This window comes from Chiloscyllium plagiosum, unplaced genomic scaffold (assembly GCF_037043375.1).
Source record: "Chiloscyllium plagiosum isolate Xiang-an unplaced genomic scaffold, Cpla_swu_hap1 HiC_scaffold_2, whole genome shotgun sequence".
Lineage (NCBI taxonomy): Eukaryota > Metazoa > Chordata > Chondrichthyes > Orectolobiformes > Hemiscylliidae > Chiloscyllium > Chiloscyllium plagiosum.
In genome coordinates this window covers 115,109,601-115,131,053 of record NW_028270140.1, presented here as the reverse complement: position 1 = coordinate 115,131,053, position 21,453 = coordinate 115,109,601, and the positions used below count along the sequence as shown (strand labels likewise).

At 41.6% G+C, this 21,453-nt stretch overlaps 1 protein-coding gene across 4 annotated transcripts in view; it reads left to right on the top strand.

Annotated features, from left to right (window-relative positions):
• The window catches only part of LOC122559051 (ras-specific guanine nucleotide-releasing factor 2), a 244,258-nt gene that overhangs the window by 45,071 nt on the left and 177,734 nt on the right, over positions 1 to 21,453 (top strand). For all 4 annotated transcript variants that reach the window (XM_087999794.1, XM_043708239.2, XM_043708251.2 and 1 more), the window contains one exon: positions 10,578 to 10,725. In XM_087999794.1, the coding sequence (XP_087855920.1) occupies positions 10,578 to 10,725 (148 nt within the window). The remainder of the gene's footprint in view (positions 1 to 10,577; positions 10,726 to 21,453) is intronic.

The following is a 21,453-nucleotide window of genomic DNA, read 5'->3' as shown; positions in this document are numbered from 1 at the left end:
AGTAGGAGCTATAACAAGAACAGAAAGTGCTGGAGAAACTCTGGTAGCATCTGTAGAGAGTTTCTCCAGCACTTTCTGTTCTTGCTTCAGATTTCCAGCATCCGCATCCACTCTTTGCTATATTTAAGATGAAGGAGCTAGTACTCCCATGCATCTGCTGCCTTTGTACTTCTAAGTGGAAGAGTCGTGGATTTGGAAGATATTGCCAAAGGATCTTTGGTTAGTTACTGTAGCGCATTTTCTAGACTCTGTCACAGTGTGGCTATAGTAAAGGGAATGAATGTTGATGGAGGTGCATGGGGGGGGGGGGGGGGAGGGGAACAGGGGGGCTTTGTACTAAATGGTGTTGAGATTCTTGAATGTTGTTGCATCATGTAGGTATGTGGAGAATATGCCGTGACACTCCTAGCTTGTGCCTCATAGATGGGAAATGAGATGGTCATTGTCTGGCATTTTGTGGTGGAAATATAACTTGCTACTTATCAGCCCAAACCTGAATGCTTTCCAGGTCTTTCTGCATATGGTCATGAGCTGATTCTTTATCTGAGGAGTTGCAAATGGTGTTGAACATTGTGCAGTCATCAGTAAACATCCTCACTCTGATCTTATGACAAAGGGAAAATCATTGATGAAATAGTTAAACATGGTTTGGTCTAGGACAGTACCCTGAGGAACTCCTACATTGAGGTTCTGTGGCTGAGATAATTAATCTGCAACAGTGCCGACCTATTTCCTTTTGTGCCACGTTTGACCAGCAGAGACTTTCCCCTGATTCTTATTGATTCCTTTTTTTTGCTAGGACTGCTTGATTGCATACTTGGTCAGATGTTATCCTGACATCAAGGGCAGTGGAATAGTGGCCTTTATTTCAAGGGGGTTGATGTACAAGAGTAGGGAAGTCTTAAAGGATCTGTTTATGGTCCTGGTGAGACCACATCTGGACTGCAAGTAAATTTGATCCCCTTACCTAAGGAAAGATAACATTTCACTGGAGACAATTCAGAAAAAGTTCGCTAGAATGATCGCTATTATGGAGAGAATGTCTTATGAGCAAAGGTTAAACTCATTGGAATTTAGAAAAATGTGAGAAGATTGCATTGAAACATATAGGATTCTTAAAGGGCTTGACAAACTAAATACTGTAAGGATGTTTTTCCTTGGGGGAGAGTAGAGGACCGGAGGGCACAGCCTCAGAATAAAGGGGCGTCAATTTAAGATTGAGATGAGAAGAAATCTTTTCTCTCTCAGACAGTTGTAAGTGTTTGAGCTCTTTGCTGCAGCGAACTGTGGGGACAGAGTTCTTGTATATATTTAAGACTGAGATAGATTCTTGATTAGTTGGGGAATCGAGGGTTATGGGAAAAGGGCAGGAAAGTGAATGTGAGGAATGTTAGATCAGCAATGATTATCTTGAATGGTGGAGTAGGTTTGATGGGCTAAACGCCCTATACCTGTTCCAATTTCTTATGGTTTTATGCTCATTCCAATCTTATCTATAGAATTCTGATTTTGTTTTGTCCATGTATGAACCATGGTGAATTAGATATTATTGCCATGTGTAGAAAATAGAAATAAACACAAGTCAAATGTTCAACATTACAGTCCTCCTTAAATGCTTAGCCATGGGTCTGAATCTGGGCCCTTCCATCCTGACCTTTCGCTGTGCCGCCCATCACTATCTTGCTGCTACCCATGGTGCTGCCACCATGAACTGCACTGTGCAAGTCTCTGCAATTCAGCTGCTGCTGAAGCTGTCAGGTCCCACACTGGACACTGGGCCCAACAAATTCGCCACTCTCCTCCACTACCAGCCCATCAGGAACACATTCTCACCTCCCTCCACCACCAGGGACATGGTCTCATCTTCCCACTCCACCACCCCCACCAGGAACATATTCTCATCTGCCTCCACCACCACCCACCAGGAACACACTCTTGCCTCTCTCCGCCAACACCACAAGGAATGCTCACTGCCCTCCCTCCTCCACAAAGATGGATAGAGGGACAGGTAGCATTGAGGAGGTGGTGTGACTGCAGAAGGATTTGGACAGGTTAGGAGAGTGGACAGAGAAGTGGCAGATGGAATACAACATGGGAAAGTGTGAGGTCATGAACTTTGGATGGAAGAATAGAGACATGGACTATTTTCTAAATGGGATGAAAATTCAGAAGCCTGAAGTGCAAAGAGAATTGGAAGTTCTAGTCCAGGATTCTCTCAAGTTAACTTGCAGGTTGAGTCAGTAGTTAGGAAGGCAAGTGCAATGATGGCATTTAATTTCAGAGGACTTGAATTTAAAAGCAAGGATGTACTTCCGAGGCTCTATAATGCTTTGGTCAGACAATATTTGGAGTATTGTGTGCAGGTTTGGACCCCATTTATCAGGAAGGATCTACTGGCCATGAACCGGGTTCAGAGAAGGTTCATGAGAATAGTCCCAGGAGTGAAAAGCTTAACATATAAGGAACGCTTGAGGACTCTGGGTCTATACTCAATGGAGTTTTGAAGGATGAGATGGCGGGGGGGGGGGGGGGGGTGATCTAATTAGATTACTGAATGGCCTGGATAGAATAGATGCTGAGAAGATGTTCCCATTGGTAGGAGAGACTAGGACCTGAGGGCACAGCCTTAGAGTAAAGGAAGATTTTTTAGAATGCAGATAAGGATAAACTTCTTCAGTCAGTGAGTGGTGAATCTATGGAATGCATTGGAACAGAAGTCTATGGAGGCCAGGTCATTGAGTATATTTAAGACTGAGGTAGATAGGTTCTTGATTGTCAAGGGGATCAGAGATTATGGGGAGGAAGTATGAAAATAGGTTTGAGAAACTTATCAGCCAAGATTGAATGGCGGACCAGACTTGATGGGCTGAATGGCCTAATTTCTGCTCCTGTGTCTTATAGCCTTAAGCTGTTGGTGGCCCAAATTGCCTAAAAGATGCCCAGTTTTGAGCCTAGCTCTGTCAGTAGGCTGTCTCATGAGTTACCTTTATAGTACCACAGTACATTGTGTTCCCTTGCCACCCACAGTGCTTCCTCTAAGTAGTGTTCAACATGGAGAAGCACTGATTCATTTTCCAAAGGGTTTGATAGGTGGTAAATGGCAAGAGGTTTTCCTGACCCTGTTTGGCCTTTTGCTATGAGGTTTCATGGGGTCCAGAATCAATGCTGAGGATGTGTGCGCTGCGTGAGGCAAGGGAAAGATTTTAGACAGAGATCGATGCTGTTGCAGTCTTGTTCATTTTCTGCTGGAGGTGACGCTGGGCAGCTATTTAAATTAGTCAATAATTATGGATAATTTATGCTTTATTGCCTGAGTAACATTGGATGCATAAGACACCTGTTTCCAACATTGCTGGGTGAGCCAGTCCATACGTAATTATCCAGACAAGGTCGGAAATGTAGCTGTGTGCCAGCTGCTTACAGATAGATCTTACAACTTCATTGCAACAGGAAATTTGGGGCTGCATGCCCTTTTTATGTTAAAGTGAACCAGAGTTTTTCTAAGACAGCTCTCAAAGTAGCACAATGAGTTACAACTGAAAGAAATAGCAAAGGATATGCATTTCAAAGATTCGTTGAGAGAAGGTGTGTGTGTGTGTGTGTGTAGGTGAGATGAGGTGAGGACAGGATTAGGCTCTAGGCTCAGGTGTGATGCCTTATGGGTAAATAGTCTATCAATTCTCCTTGACTTGGTAACACATGAAACCCAGTATCAAACATAAATATTGCAGAACTGTTAGGAGTACAAAAAGTGAAAATTAGAGAGTGATTAATTATGTTACCAATTTTCCTTCCAGATCTTCTTTGGACATCTTGATACTGACATTTTAAACTGGGAGTCAGTGGAACACATCACTTGTATTGTGTGAACAACAAATCCTTTGTGCACTGATAGCACAAATAACATTGAAATGAGACCAATCAGCACAACAGAGCTCAATGCCAATCTTAATGTAAATTAAAGCAAAATTAAAGACTGAAAATGCAGGGAAATGCCTTTGAAGATTTATGAAATTAAAGCTTTCACTTGAAACATTAGCCTGTTATTTCACCCCTTGCTGACCAATTTCCTTATTAGCTGGTTTGGAAAGAACAAGAACTCCTCCATTAGAATGAATCATTGTTCTTTTATTCTTTTGCATTGGTTAAATCTCAACAAGGAGTCAGCAGTGATGGTTGTAATGAATAATGCACATACCAAAGTGAGTTTAATCACAACAGGAAAATGAATGGCGTGAAAAGAACTGATCAGATGGTGGAAATCTAACGTACTGAACATTCAGATATACTTGGGTATCAGAGAAAGAAGAATTTTGGTTGCAGCTGTCCACACAATATGCCAGTATGATTTTTGTTCTCAATTACATCAAACAAAAAGGAAGTCAACAGTAATTATTCTCTCTGCTACAAAACACATGCAAAGGGTGGGAGATAAAATTGATACCACTCCTGGTGGGTGTAAGGCATGGAATTATACTGGTTATCCAGTCAAAGAATGGTAGACCATGTGCCTCCATTTTCAATCACCAAATCTTCACAGCAGTCAGGCTTAGGAAATCTCTAAACAAAACCCTCTAAACACCTATTTATAGGCAAACTGTTCCCAATGTTTTTGCCAAATGAGCTGAGCCACAACAAACAATTGTGATAAAATGACTGTCCAATACCTCAGATGGATATAAGCATCTGCTGGAAGCAGGTAAAGTAAGATAAAACTTCCCTCTATTACGTGTGTGCCTTTACTTTAAATGAATTCACCTTTCAGGACTCCAAGTGCCATATGTATACAGTGTTATTGTACTGCCTGAATTTAGCCTGCTGTAGGTTTGCAAGCGACATAGAAATCAGTAGGTTTGCTGTAATATTTGCTTCATGATGGTGTGGTTTACTGTTTTAAATAAACTCATGCACGATTTGTGACCAGAATGAGGTCATGGCATGCTGGTATATCTGCAATTGCTGGTCTGATGTAGAACATCTACAATATCTACAATTGATTGATTGTAAATGTACTCCAGCTCAATTGATTCTACACATGAAACTGTTGAATTGTTATTTGCTGAAAGTTTAATGTTGAAATAACTTCCTATTTCTGTTGGTACTTTTGAAGAAATGGGTAGTATATTTGCACTTGTCCTTGAGTCAATCTTGACCAGTAATAAATTGTCAGCAGTTTTCAGAGGACAGATATTTTGATTTTTGGGAACAGTTTGGACAGCGTGATGATAGATATTTTCTAAGATTGGCAATGTGAACATAACATCATAAGTCAGAACAGGACTAGGCCACCTGGCCCCAGAGCTGCTCTGCCATTCAGTAGGATCATGGCTGATCTTTTTCATGCACCCTGCTCTGCTTACCCACCTACTCAGCATAACCCTTAATTCCTTTACTGTTCAAAAGTCTATCTTTGCCTTAAAAACATTCAATGAGGTAGCCTGAACTGTTTCACTGCACAGGGAATTCCACAGATTCACAACCCTTTGGGAGAAGAAGTTCCTCCTCTGTTCAGTCCTAAATCTGCTGCCCCTTAATTTTGAGGCTATACCCCTTGGTTCTAGTTTCACCTACGAGTGGAAACATATGTTTGACAGTTTTTGTCTTGTGGACATCATCAGGTTCTGGATTTTGACCATTTTACGTATAAGCCTCTGATGGGCTAACAAATGGTCTTCAATGGAGATACTCCTGGAGCTGAGTCTGCTTGGGTTTGTGCACTTTGTAACTGCATCAGCAATTGTTTATGAGCACTGCCTCCACCAATAGTCTTTTGGGCCAGATGAAAATTGATTGAAAGCTGGATGGTTCCTTGGTACAGGTAGAAGGCCAATTCTTTTCCATGGGGAGAAAGTGAGGTCTGCAGATGCTGGAGATCAGAGATGGAAATGTGTTGCTGGAAAAACGCAGCAGGTCAGGCAGCATCTAGGGAACAGGAGAATCGACATTTCGGGCATTAGCCCTTCTTCCTGAAGAAGGGCTAATGCCCGAAACGTCAATTCTCCTGTTCCCTAGATGCTGCCTGACCTGCTGCGTTTTTCCAACAACACATTTCCTATTCTTTTCCATGTCTTGATATATTTGAGTGTTCTAGTGTGTCAACCATGCCAACTTCATCAACCTGTGAGAATTACTTTATACTTACTTCCATTCTCCACCAGCTCTTCAATGCTGTAATTCTAGCAAATCTTTTTGAAAAATATCAAGGAGGGTGGATGTGATCATCAACTAAACAATTATGTTTGCTAGCTTCCCATCTGTAAAATCACAATGAGCCCTTTTCTGCTTGTGATAGATTCTGCAGGTTTCTACATCAATGATGTGAATTCTTGAGCGTACTGGCAAATCTTTAACTGACGTAATTCAGAATGCAGCTGAGCTTAGTGAAAAATTAGTAATGACAGATTTAAGTTTGATGTCAGATGCTAAGGTGATTCAGAAGAGACAAGTACAAACAGAGAATTTCATTTCCTTGTCTTTCCAGAAAGAATCCTAAGAGAGAGCATCCCAAGTGAGAAACAGTTCTCAAATAGTATGACTGAGGAAGTGTGCATATTATTTTCACCAGTAACACAATCACCGAGAGCAAATGAAACTGTCCAACCTACTCAACAGGTTGAAATAAAATGTCTACATGCTTCAACGTGGATTTACCAGCAGATTGGGAATAAAAATCTGCTGACACAGATAGAAAACATGGTGCATACAACTCCACGGAAGCCACCACTGAGAACAGATGATCAATGTCCAAAGATTCAGGATATGGTCAAGAAGAAATTGCCTGGTTCAGAAATCCAGGATGTGCAAAACGAAAGTTCCTCTTTCAAAAATCCTCCACAAAGGAGGTGTTCCAGTTCAGAGGGCCTTGCAGACCTTGCATCGTGATGAATAGAATCAAAGTAATGGTACTTGGGCAATGCATTTTGGGAGAACTTCCAGACCACCTGAATTTGTGGTCATGAAATCTGGTTGGGGGTTTGAGGGAGATTGTGGTTGTAAAATTAACAATATGTATGAATGCTTAATTATGCTTAATGGTTGATTTAAAAACATGTGGAGGAAATTTTGAAAGTGAGGAAAGGTCTGACAGGGTTAATACTGAGGAATGCCTTAAACATGACCCCACTCTGATCATATCACATGGCTATGTGGGGTGATTAGGATCTCGATGAAATGAGACTCATCACTTGGATCATCTTCATTGTTCCAGAAACTATGTCTAACATATTAGTATAACTTTACCCAATTGTTATCAAAAAACAAACTTCATTTTCTTTAAGACAAGAGCCTTTTCTTGTTGTACTACAACATAGTCTAGTGCGCTGCAGGAAAACTAACTTGGCACTGGAGAAGGATACTGCCAACAAAGGCTACCTTATAGTGAGCAATGACACAGAGAGTTCCTATAACATGATGAGCAGTAAAATGGATTGCTCATACAACATAGCAGGCTTATGCTATCCTGTGTTTGTCATCCAGCAAGCTGCCTTGGAAGCTTTCCTCTAAGAGTGAGAAGGAACAAGCTATTTTTATTCTTCTTCTTGATTTCTCAACCCAAGTACAGATCCCAGTCCAGTGGGTTCCACCCAGGGTAGAGCAAAGGGGCAGGTCCTGAAATCACCCCAGCTAGAAATGGGTTTGAACCCTATTCTTTTATCACCAGAGTCCCAGTTGCTATGGCAACATACACTTTGCATGTCTGGTGTATCCTAAAGCTATGAATAGCGAAGATGCAGGCTACAATTTTCAATCCAACACATGCTGACCAAGATTGCTCTCACTCTTACTCCCTGCCATGACGTTTTGGAAGGATTTACAGATTAACACTCGGTTTGGCTATCTTATTTGATGGCCAAGGAATATTTGAACCGGGAGCTCCTGGCTCAGAGGTGTGGAAGCTACTCACTGTACCACAAGAATGTCTCTACGTCTGTAATTTTTAAAAAAAATGTCTTAAGATTTTATAAAGGTATCATGTGTAACAACCAACAATACCAAAATTAGATAATCAAATCTAGCTAATGATCAGATTATTTGTCAATTGTGGAATTTTGATGTGTAAAACCTAATGGTTGCAATTGTGTAACAACAGTGACTACACTTCAAAATAATTCATTGAGGTTTGAGGTCACCCTGATTCCATGCTGAAGCAGGAAATAAATAAAGTTTATTTCTTTTACTGTATCACACAAGCTAAAAATTAAAAGGGCAATATTTCCATTACCTCAAACTAATATTGCACAGAGTTAATCATAAATAGCAATTGATTAGAAGAAAACATGAATATTTTCAGTTTGAGTGGTAACTGCTTGTGTGCACAGGATAGGGGAGGTATTGCTAATTGAATGCATTTCATGTTTTAAAACAATAGAATGGATCTCAGGATTGTCTGTTTTGGTACAGTAAAAACCTATAGCTGAGATCTATAGTGAGCTTCAGATACTGTCAGGGGAAACGTTAATCCATGAGCTAAGTAATAAGGTTTTCATACAGAGGTTGGTATCAGTGGTGAGCTGGCATGATGGATACAGAACTGATTGAGTCATAGGAGACAGAGGGTAATGATGGAAAGATACTTTTCGGAATGGAGGGCTGTGACTAGTGGTGTTCCGCAGGGATCCGTACTGTGACTTCTGCTGTTCATGATCTACATAAATGATTTGGAAGAAAACATAGCTGGTCTAACTAGTAAGTTTGCAGATGATACAAAGATTGATGGAGTTGTGGATAGTGAGGGGGATTGTCAGAGATACAGCAGGATAAAGATCAGTTGGAGGTATGAGTTGAAAAATGACAGATAGAGAGGTCAGTCACAAGGGGATACAAGTTGTGAGGGGGATCTTTTGAAAGCGATGTGCAAGGCAGGTTTTTCACACACTGTTCTGAGTGCTTGGAACACATTGCCAGAGTTAATGGTGGAAGAAAACACAATAGCAGCATTCGAAAAGCAGCATTCGAAAAGCACCTTGGCAAATACATGAATAGGAAGGGAATAGAGAGATATGGATCCTGTAAGTGAAGACAGTTTTAATATGGAAGGGCAAAATGTGTTGATGCAGGCTTGGAGGACCAAAGGGCCTATTCCTGTGGTGCATTGTGCTTTGTTCTTTGTTCAAATTGCATTTAAATAAACTTGGAGAAGGTGAGGACTGCAGATGCTGGAGATGAGAGTCGAAAAGTGTGGTGCTGGAAGCTGGAGAAGTTGACTCCTGGTCGTCTGATGCTGTGTGACCTACTGTGCTTTTCCAGTGCAACACTTTTTGATTTAAATAAACCTGCCGAGTTATTGTCTGTGCAAACTTTCTAGCATGTCTCCACCATCAGCATAGATTAAAGCATTTTCTAAAATATCATGAAAAATTAGTATAACGAGTAAATTGGATTGTGTCTGCTAGAATGTTCATTCACTAAATCCAGTATTAGTATCAGATTGATTTATGTAATCTGTGGCCAACAGAGATTATTTCGGATTACTGGATCAAGTTGTGAAAAGTAAATTTGAACAAAACTGCAAAAGTCTGCTATCCTATTCCTGGGAATTAAAGACAGAGAGCGGTGATACCGTAGATTAGATCAAACTTCTGCAGTCTTGTCGTATCCAGTCGTGAATGATACTGGATTATTAAACCGCTAACTGCAGGCGAGTTCACAAAAATCTCCATCCTCAATGTTGGCAGAGCCCAGTATGTCAATGCAAAAAGCAAGGCTGAAGCATTCACAACTATTTACCTGAGGAGCCCAGCGAAGAGATGGCAGTCTTCAGCCAACTTGATGCACTTCATGTGTTACCGTGAAAGACCTGAAAGTGCCAGATGCTGCAAAGTCTATAGGTCCTGACATTATCTAGTTTGAAGACCTATGATTTACAAATATTTGTTTCTTTATCTAAGCTGTTACAGTGTAGCTACAATGTACTAATATGGAAAAGTAACCTGGTATGTCTTGTTTCGGAAAAATCAGGACAACTCAAACCAGCTCATTAGTTTATCCCTGATCTTCAGAAAGTGATGGAAGGTCTCAATTGGCACTTACACAGTAATTGCCTGCATACTGATCAGTTTGTGTTCCACCTAGACCGCTTGGCTCCAGATCTCATTATACTCTCTCTCCAAATATGGACCAAAAAACTGAGTCCTGGCCTTGACATGAAGATAATATTTGACTGTGTTGCATTCAGGAATCTGAATAAAATTAAAATCCATGAGATATTGCAGTGCGGCTCTGTACTGGTTGAAGTCATAATGAGCACAAAGCAAGATAGTTATGATTATTAGAGGCCAAACACCTCAGCTCTGTAGGAGTTTGTCATGGTATTTATTTTTATCAACACAACAATGTTATGACACACTTCTGGAGCAGGTGGGACTTGAACCCAAGCCTCCTAGCTCAAAAGTAGGGACACTACCATTGCACCACAAAAGCCATCAGTTTATTAAGGTTGTGTCCTTGGCTCCGCCATCTTCAGCTGTTTCATCAATAACCTCCCTCTGGCATAAGGATGGAAGTGGGAAGCTTCTCTAGTGATTAACGTTCAAATTTGTGACAGTGCTTTGCATTAATTGATGTTATTTTTCTCCTAGCTACTGTGATCTTCTAATTGAGCGTGAGGTGCTGATGCAGAAGTATATTCATCTGGTTCAGATAGTAGAAACGGAGAAAATTGCAGCACATCAACTGCGGCAACAACTTGAAGATCAAGACACTGAGATTGAGAGATTGAAAGCTGAGGTGTGTTACCCAAATAATCAGATAAACCAGCTATGATTTTTTTTCACCCACCGGTGCTTTTGTCCTTACATTTTGCTTTGTTCTGAATGAAGATGGTGTGAGTTAAACAATATATTTCTACTAACTTCGGGGTTAAAAACTTGATTCATTTGGTTTTGTATTTGATTTACAAAGTAGAAGTTTGGACATCCATGAAGCTCAAAGTGCAGGTTGAATTGCTGTTTTGTTGCTGAAGGCTTGTAATCAAAATCACTCAAGACAAACAGAAAGAAATCAGGGGATGTATTTTACAGACTCCAGGTGGGGGGTTTACTATAGGGACCCCAATAAGTAGCATGGATGTCAAATTAAGTCATGCCCTACCTACCTGCTCTTGCCATGACGTTACCATCAATGGGGGGGAAGCACCAGGGGCTGGCCTACACTTGGGCTAATTGAGGACCTCACATGACTAACTAATGACCACTAAAAATCTTATCCCATCACTACTTGGATTTAATTGATGATGGCCCAAGCCAAATGTCCAGTATCCACTATGTGAGTTGATGTTGGACAAGGGTTGGCTGTCTTCTAAACAGGAGGAATGTAGTTAATTGAGGCATCATTTCATTTGCCCTTGCCTGGTCCACTTTGGCGAGCCCAGTTCCCTTGCCTCACTTGCTGGATCCTGCCTGAAACCAACTTCATCCTGAACTGAACTCTGGATCCATGTCCCCTCCTGCTGAAAGACTAAATACACTACAAAGAATGCAGGCACACCTGGAAGCGGAGAGACATTTATTTGGCTGGCAATTCTCAGAAGTCGGAGTTCCTTCCCCAGTGAAGGTAAAAATCCTGCTTTAAACTAATTAATGATTCAACAGCCTTCAGGCCACTGCAGGTTATAGGAGAAGGGGAAGGGGGTATATGGGGACCCAGTCTCGCGTGCCTTATGTTGCGACTGGAACAAAAGGCAAGAGGAAGGTGTTTAACCCTTTGAGTCTGTTTCACCAATCAGTGAGAAAAAGTTGATCTGCGACCCAACTCCCCTTTGCCATATTACCTTTGGTTAACAAAAACAAAGAGATATAAGATGATGTAAGGGTGAAAAGATGATCACATGACTGTCTTTTTGCCTTGCAAATAAAGTCTGATATTTTTTGATGTATTTAACATATTTATTGTATCTGATGAGTTTTCGAAGACTGAAGACCGGTTAGCAGTAGAGAGGGAAAAAAGTATAAGGAAAATTGGTTCATATGTTAAATTAGACCCTTCACCATTAAATGATGTAAATGAAAATTTCTGCTCTTCACTTGTTATTGCTGATAGCTACTCCTACCAGGACATCTGCCAGTATGATTGGTCATGCACATCTGTCTTGTGTCATCTTCACACATCCACTGTAGCTCAACTGCTTTGTGATATCCATCATCCACTGGACCCATGTCAATCCCTCTTTCCACTGCCCTTCTCTTTGCCTTTTAGAAAAGATGTCCAGATGTTCTGACCAAATGGCCAAAATGCTGACATTTTATTTTCTGAAAGTCACTTTCACGAGTTCTTTTTGCTCTTGCTATTTCAAGGACCTCATCATTTAATTTGTCTTATGGTCTGTATGTGGGATGTGAAGCATGTATATTGGCATCATCAATTCAAAGACCTCCCTATTATCTCTCAGATCTTTATCAATTGTCCAGGTTTCTGAGTTGTGCAGGAAACTAGATAAAGTGGAACATGTTTTTGTTTTGTTACAAGCTTGAGTTTTTTAGTTGTGTACACATTATTCACCTTCACAAAATTGCTTCTGGCTATTGTTATCCTTGTTATGACTTTAGCATTGCATCTATCAATTTCTGTTATCACTTGTTCTAAAACAAAACTTAGCTATTTTTTCCAGGATACACCATCCATTTCAATCTTCTCTCTAGTTTATTCCAGTGTATTTATCCTACTGGTCTTTTTTTAAATTGGTGTTTTTACTCGAGCTATATCATTCATTTTGAGATTTTTCTTATTCTACGTGATATATTGTAGTGTTTCTTTGATTCTTCCATAAATTGCATTATCACTGTACAACATGTTTGTGATGTTCTTGGCTCACAAGTACATTTAATTTTTTGAATATTTGTTGTGCGCAGATTGAATTATTTTGGCAATATTACACAGCATTGTCACACTCGTTCATGTTTTTGCTTGAAAACAATCTGATAAAGGAGTAGACCATTCAGCCCCTTGAAGCTTCTCTCCCATTCAACACAGTCATGGCTGACCTGGTTATCGCCTCAAATTCTCATTCTTGCTAATCCCTGATAATCTTTCACTAGCTTGCTTAACAACAATCTATCTACGACTGCCTTAACAATATTTCAACTCTACTTATACCACATTTTTCAGTGAAAGAATCCCTAAGATTCCTGAGCCTGTGCAAGAATTATAGAGTTGTAGTGTCATACAGCATGGTAACAGACCCTTCATTCCAACTCATCCAAACCGACCAAATTTCCTAACGTAAACTAATCCTACTTGCCTGCATTTGGTTCATATCCTACTAAACCTTTCCTATTCATGTACAAAAGTCTTTTAAATGTTGACACTGTACCTTGCATCTACCACATCCTCTGGCAGTTCATTCCAAACATGAGCCACCATGGGTGTGAAAAAGTTGCCCCTCAAGTCCCCTTCAAATCACCTTAAAAACATGCCCCTAACCATCGGGAAAAGACCTTTGCTATTCACCTTATCTATGCCCCTCATGATTTATAAACCTCTACAAGGTCACTCCTCAATCTCCTATGCTCCAATGAAGAAAGTCTCAGCCTCTCCAGTCTATACTTGTAACTTAAGTCCTTCAGTCATGAAACATCCTGGTAAATCTTTTCTGAACCCGCTCCAGTTTAATAATATCCTTCCAATACCAGGGCAATCCGAGCTGGCCATAGTACTCCAAACATGGCCTCACCAATGTCCTGTACAACCTCACCATGATGTCCCAACTCCTATACTCAGGGGTCTGAGCAATGAAGGCAAGCACACAAGTTGCATTCTTAACTATGCTGTCTACCTGCGATGCCACTTGCAAAGATCTATGTACCTGAACCCCTAGGTCTCTCTGTTGCACATCTCTATCTAGGGCCTTACCATTAACTGTATAAGTCTTGCCCTTGTTTATTTTACCAAAATATAATACCTTGCGTTTATCCAAATTAAACTCCATCTGTCACTCCTCAGTCCATTGGCCCAATTGATCAAGATCCCTTTGTAATCTTAAATAACCTTCTTCCTTGTCTACTATACCAGCAATTCTGATGTAATTCACAAACTTATTAACCATGCCTCCTACATTCTCATCCAAATTGTTCATATAAATCACAAACAAAAGTGGATCCAGCACCAATCCCTGCAGAATGTCACAGGTCACAGGCTTCTAGTCTGAAAAACAAACCTCCACTACCACCCTCTGTCTCCTGCTGTTATGCCAATTTTGTTTCCAGTTGGCAAGCTGTCCATAAATCCCATGTGATCAAACTTTACTAATCTACATGCAGAATCTTGTCAAAGACTTTACTGAAGTCCACGTAGACAATGTCTGTTGCTCTGCCCTCATCAATCGTTTTGGTTACATCCTCAAAAAACAATCAAGTTTGTGAGACACAATTTCCACGCACAAAGCCATGCCTCTCCTATCTCCGAAACCCATCTGACAACAACTTATCCATCACTGATGGAGAAAGTGAGGGCTGCAGATGCTGGAGATCAGAGCTGAAAATGTGTTGCTGGAAAAGCGCAGCAGGTCAGGCAGCATCCAGGGAACAGGAGAATCGACGTTTCGGGCATAAGCCCTTCTCATTCCTGAAGAAGGGCTTATGCCCGAAACGTCGATTCTCCTGTTCCTTGGATGCTGCCTGACCTGCTGCGCTTTTCCAGCAACACATTTTCAGCTCTTATCCATCACTGATGTCAGACTCACAGGGGTATAGTTGCCAGGTTTCTCCTTACAGCCTTTCTTAAATAAAGGCACGATGTGCAGGTGCTGGTGTTGGATTGGGGTGGGCAAAGTCAGAAATCACTTGACATCAGGTTATAGTCCAACAGGTTTATTTGAAATCACAACCTTTGGAAACATAGCCCCTTCATCAGGGGAAGTGACAGGGAGGCACACAGAACACAGAATTTATAGGCAGAGAGATGAAAAGATCATACAAATGGTATGGGTGGAGTTTCAAATAATAAGTCTCTGGAGGTGACAAAGAGGGTTAGACGGTGTGAGTAAAGTGTCAAAATGTGTGGCGCTGGAAAAGCAGCTCAGGATGAAAAGGCTTATGCCTGAAACATTGACTCTCCTGCTCCTTGGACGCTGCCTGATCTGCTGTGCTTTTCCAGCGCCACACCTTTTGACTCTGATCTCCAGCATCAAATGAGGCAGAGAGATAATTACAAAAAATGGAGAATAAGATGGTGCTGGAGACAAACCAAATGACTGGAATAACGTGGAACGAAACCAGAAGTTGATGGAAAAGCTCAGCAGGTACTGCAGCATCTGTGAAGAAAAACCCGAGGAAGGGTCACCGGACCCAAAACATTACCTCTCAAATGCTGCCAGACCTGCTGCCCATCCCCAGCAACCCTGGACTGCCTCTGCTCCTGATTTATAGCATCCACAAATCTTTCAGTTTTTATTTGACTGGAATAACGTGATAGTTATATGAATCGCATGTTGAGGGTCTAACCAAAGTAATAAGTAATCCAAAAATGTACAAACTAAGGTAGAGAGATCATAATTTATCAAGGTGCTGGTATGAAAATGGGACAGTAAAGAAGATTTTACAGATACGGAACAGTGTGGTGGAGTCACATGTAATGCAACATGAACCCAAGGTCATGGGTGAGGCTGTTTTCATGGGTATGGAACTTGGCTATCAACTTATCAGTAAATAAAAGCATAACATTAGCCTTTTGCCACCTCACCTGTGATTGTAGATGATACAAATATCTTTGTTAGGGGCCCTGCAATTTCTTTCTTAACTTCCCACAGCATCCTGTGATATACTTGATCAGGTCTTGGAGATTGATCGACCTTTATGTTTTTTAAAAGACCTCCAGCACTTCCTCTTCTGTAATGTGGGTGATTCTCAAGACATGAATATTTATCGCCCTGGGTTCCCTAGCCTCTATTTCTCTCACCTTCAAAGAATGAACATAGAAAGTTAGGTACAATGTTAAAAAAACAGAACCTCAAAGGTAGTAATCTCTGGATTACTGCTGGTGCCAGGTGCTAGTGAGATTAGGAGGAAGAAGATAGGGCAGATAAATCAATGGCTGAGGAGATGGACATGGATTCAAACTTTTGGATTCTTAGGATCTCTCCTGGGGCAGAAAAGATTCAAAGAAGATGGTTCCCTTCCAGTTCAGGTGAAACCCAACTATTTGAGAACCTTTAACTAGTAGGGAGAAGGGGATGGAGAGATCCTCAGTAGTAATAAGAACAGAAAGCTAGATGAGGATTCGGCTGAATTTAGAAAACCCACAAACCCATTTCCCTCCCCACCCCTATCTGCTTTCCGCAAAGACCGTTCACTCTGCGACTACCTGGTCAAATCCACGTCCCCTAACAAGCCACCCTCCCCTCCTAACGCCTTCCTCTGCCTCCGCACACACCTCCCCCCACCTCCATCCAAGGCCCCAAAAGGAGCCTTCCACATTCATCAAAGCTTCACCTGCACTTCCACACATGTCATTTATTGTATCCGTTGCTCCCGATGCGGTCTCTTCTATGTTAGAGAGAACAGACACCTTGCAGAGCACTTTAGAGAACATCTCCGAGACACCTGCATCACTCAACCCCACTGCCCCGTGGCCGAACAATTCAACTCCCCCCTTCTACCCTGCCGAGGACATGCAGATCACGGGCCTCCTCCACCGCCACTCCCTCGCCACCCGATGCCTGGAGGAAAAATGCCTTATCTTCCGCCTTGGGGCCCTTCAACCCCAGGGCATCAATGTGGACTTCATCAGTTTGCCCATTTCTCCTACCCCTACCTTATCCCAGTTCCAACCTTTCAGCTCAACGCTGTCCTCAGGACCTGTCCCACCTGTCAATCTTCCTTCCCACCCATTCGCTCCCCCTTCCCCTCCAACCTATCTGCTTTACCCCCACCTCCATCCACCTATTGCACTCTGAGCTACCATCCCCCTGGCCCCACCCCCACCCCATCCATTTATCTTTCCATCCCGGAGGCTTCCAGCCTCATTCCTGATGAAGGGATTTTGCCCAAAACGTTGATTTCCCTGTTTCTCAAATGCTGCCTGACCTACTGTACTTTTCCAAAAACACACTTTCAACTCTGAATTAAAAACAGCAATCTAATTTCAAAAGTCAGAGAGCGAGATTACTCTGATGAATTAAAGTGCATTTATTTCAATGCAAGAGTCTTACAGTTTAAGCAGATGAACTCAGGACAGGCCTGGGAACATGGGACTGGGGCATCATAGCTATTACAGAATCATGGCTGAAGGAGGGACAGAATTGGCAGCTCAATGTTCTGTTGTTTAGATTCTATAGGAAGAATAGAAAGGGAGGCAAGAGAAGCGGGGAAGTGGTCTTTTTGATTAAGGAAAACATTATTGCTGTACTTAGGATATATCTGAGGGACCATCCAATGAAGCTATGTGGGTGGAACTCAGAAATAAGAAGGAGATGATCACTTTGATGGAATTGTACTAGAGGGCCCTCAATAGTCAGAGGGAAATCGAGGAACAAATATGTATGGAGATCTCAGGTGTATGTAGATCATAGAATCCCTACAGTGTGGAAACAGGCCCTTTGGCCCAACAAGTCCTCACCAACCTTCTGAAGAGTATCCCACCCAAACCCATTCCCCTACATTTACCCCTAACTAACACATCCCTGAAAATTATGGGCAATTTAGCATGGCCAGTTCACCTAACCTGCACATCTTTGGATTGTGGGAGGAAACTGCAGCACCACAGGGAGAATGTGCAAACTCCACACAGACAGTTCCCCCAAGGCTGGAATCAAACCTGGGTCCCTGGTGCTGTGAGGCAGCAGTGCTAACCACTGAGCCACTGTGCCACCTGTTAAGAATAACAGGGTATAATAGTAGGGAATTTTAACTTTCCAAGCATAGACTGGGACTGCCATAGTGTTAAGAGCTTGAATGGAGAGAAATTTGTTAAATGTGTTCAAGAAAATGTTTCTTAATATACAGAGGAACCTCGATTATCCAAACGACACAGGCGGGGAGTATTTAGTTCAGATAATCGAATGCCAGATAACGCTGTTTAGCCTAGCATTGGGACCGTATGATCTTGATGGATAATCCAAAATTTAAATAATCGAATGCCGGATAATCGAGGTTCCTCTGTAAGATGTACCTACTGGAGGAGGAGCAAATCTTTACCTTCTCTTGGGAAATAAGGCAGGGCGGGGGACTGAAGTGTTAGTGGGGGAGTGCTTTCGGACCAGTGATCACAATTTTATTAGTTTTAAAATAGTTATGGATAAAAATAGGCCTTGTATAAAAGTTAAAGTTCTTGATTGGAATAAAGCAAATTTTGATGGTATGAGATAGGAACAAGAATTAATTGGAGTAGACAGTTTGCAAGTAATTGGACAACTGGCAAGTGAGAGGCTTTCAAAAGTGAGATGAGAGTTCAAAGGCATTACGTTTCTGTTAGAGTGGAGGGTAAGGCTGGTAAGAGAAGGGAACAATAGATGAATAAAGATACTGTGACTCTGGCCATATATTAGGTATGGACAACTCGGATCAAGTGAATATTTTGAAGAGTATAAGGGGTGTAGAGGCATTCTTAAGATGGAAATTAGGAGGCAAAAACAGCATAAGAGATAGCTTTGACAGATAAGACAACCCAAAGAGATTCTACAAGTACCTTAAGAGCAAAAAGAGCAATGAAGAGAGAATAGGGCCTCTTAAAGATCAACTAGATCATCTATGTGTGGAATTACAAGAGATGGGAATGCTACTAAAGAAATATTCTGTGTCAATTTTTATTGTGGAGAAAGAAGTGGAGGCTAGAGAACTTGGGGAAGTAAATATTGATGTAAATTAGTTATTGTCTTATGCCACAGCCCCTGTATGTTCCTGTTAAGTTGCCTCTTACTCCTCTAAACTCCAGTGGATACATGCTCAGCCTGTCCAACCTTTCCTCATCAGACAACCCACTCATTAGTAAAGCTTTTCTGAACTTTGTTCAATAGAGTGACTAATACTGTGGTCTCACCAGTGTCCTGTGTGACTGAAGCATAACCTTTGTACTTTTGTGTTCAATTCTTCTCATGATAGATGATAACATTTCTAAATTTTAGCTTTCCTAATTACTTGCTGTACCTCATGCTAATTCCATGTGATTCATGCACTCAACCACCCTGATTGTTTTGCATCTCAGCACTCAGCATTTGGATAATATACTTCCTTTTCCTTGTTTCTGCCAAAATGGACAATTCCACATTACAATCCATTTTTCAACCCTTTGCCCACTCACATAATCTATCTGTTTCTTTTTGTAGCCTCATTATGTCCTAGTCACAATTTACTTCCTACTTATCTTTGTGTCATTAGCAAACTTGGCAAACATACCTTTTAGGTAAAAACAATGACTGCAGATGCTGGAAACCAGATTCTGGATTAGTGGTGCTGGAAGAGCACAGCAGTTCAGACAGCATGCGAGGGGCAGTAAAATCGATGTTTCGGGCAAAAGCCCTTCATCAGGAATAAAGGCAGAGAGCCTGAAGGGTGGAGAGATAAGCTAGAGGAGGGTGGGGGTGGGGAGAAAGTAGCATAGAGTACAATAGGTGAGTGGGGGAGGGGATGAAAGTGATAGGTCAAGGAAGAGGGTGGAGTGGATAGGTGGAAAAGGAGATAGGCAGGTAGGACAAGTCATGGGGACAGTGCTGAGCTGGAAGTTTGGAATAGGGTGAGGTGGGGGAAGGGGAAATAAGGAAACTGTTGAAGTCCACATTGATGCCCTGGGTTGAAGTGTTCCGAGGCGGAAGATGAGGCTTTCTTCCTCCAGACGTCTGGTGGTGAGGGAGCAATGGTGAAGGAGGCCCAGGACCTCCATGTCCTCGGCAGAGTGGGAGGGGGAGTTGAAATGTTGGGCCACGGGGCGGTTTGGTTGATTGATGCGGGTGTCCTGGAGATGTTCCCTAAAGTGCTCTGCTAGGAGGCGTCCAGCCTCCCCAATGTAGAGGAGACTGCATCGGGAGCAACGGATACAATAAATGATATTAGTGGAGGTGCAGGTAAAACTTTGATAGATGTGGAAGGCTCCTTTAGGGCCTTGGATGGAGGTGAGGGGGGAGGTGTGGGCGCTGGTTTTGCAATTCCTGCGGTGGCATGGGAAAGTGCCAGGATGGGAGGGTGGGTTGTAGGGGGGCGTGGACCTGACCAGGTAGTCATGGAGGGAATGGCCTCTCCAAAAAGACCCGCCCCCCCAGGGATATATTTCCCTCCCCACCCCTTTCCACCTTCTGCAAAGACAGTTCAACCTGTTCAGAGATGGTATTACAAACCTGGAGCAAATGGGACTTGAACCCCGGACTCTACCACTATACCACAAGAGGCCTGTCATCCCATCTGCTAAGTTATTCATATAAATAATAAACAGCTGCAGTTGCAGCATTGATCCCTGTGGCAGATCACTCATTACAACTTGCCAGACTGAAAAAGACCCATTAGTGCCTATTCTCTGCTTCCTGTTGGCCAGCTACTCTTTTATCAATGTAAATATGATATCCACTACACCATGAGCTTTTACTTTCCTGCAATAACATTTGATATATCACTTTATCAAAAGCCTTCTGGAAATTTAAGTATAATGCCTGTTACCTCCTGAAAACAAACTCCAATAGGTAGGGAAATCATGTTTAAACATTCACAAAACTGTTGACTCTGCATGTTAACCATGAATTTATCTAAGTAATGTGCTATAACAGATTTAATATTAGCTTCTCACATGTTCTCAGCGATAGATCTTAAGCTAACTGGCCGGCTTTCTGTCTCTCTCTCATTTTGAATAAAGGAGTCACATTTGTTATTGCCCAATATGAAGGGGAATTGTCAATTCCTGATTCAAGGGAATTTTGGAAATTAAAACCAATGTATCAGGTATCTCACAAACTACTTTGTTTGGGATTCTAGGATGGAATTCTTGAGAACCTAAGCACTTGTTAGCCCTCAGCTCCAACAATTTACTTAGAATCTGGTGATTTCTCTGGCGATTGTGGCTTTTCAGGGTTCCTCCCTTCCATTTCCTAATGTATCACTGCTTCTGGAAGGTTATTTGTACCCTCTACAGTTAAGACAGATGTGAAAATACCTGTTCAATTCAGTGCCATTTCCTTGTGTTAAATGATTAATTCTCCATTTCAACAGGACCTATGCTCACTTCATTGATTGGGTTTTAAGAATATTTACATAAATTCTAACCATGTTTTATATTTCTGACTAGCTTTGTCTTGCACTCTGTGCTAAATTTTATTATTATTTTTGTTGAATCTTTGCTGGTTTTTATATTCTGACCAATTTTCTGATCTGCCACATGTCTTGGCACAATTATATGCTTTATGTTTAATACAGTCTTTAATATTTCTGGTTGACAATGGATTCCTTGAGATTTTTTCTTATTGTTTGAAATGTATACATCTGTGTATTCTAATATATTTCCTTCAATGTGTGCCACTGCATTTGTGTCACCTATCCTTTAACC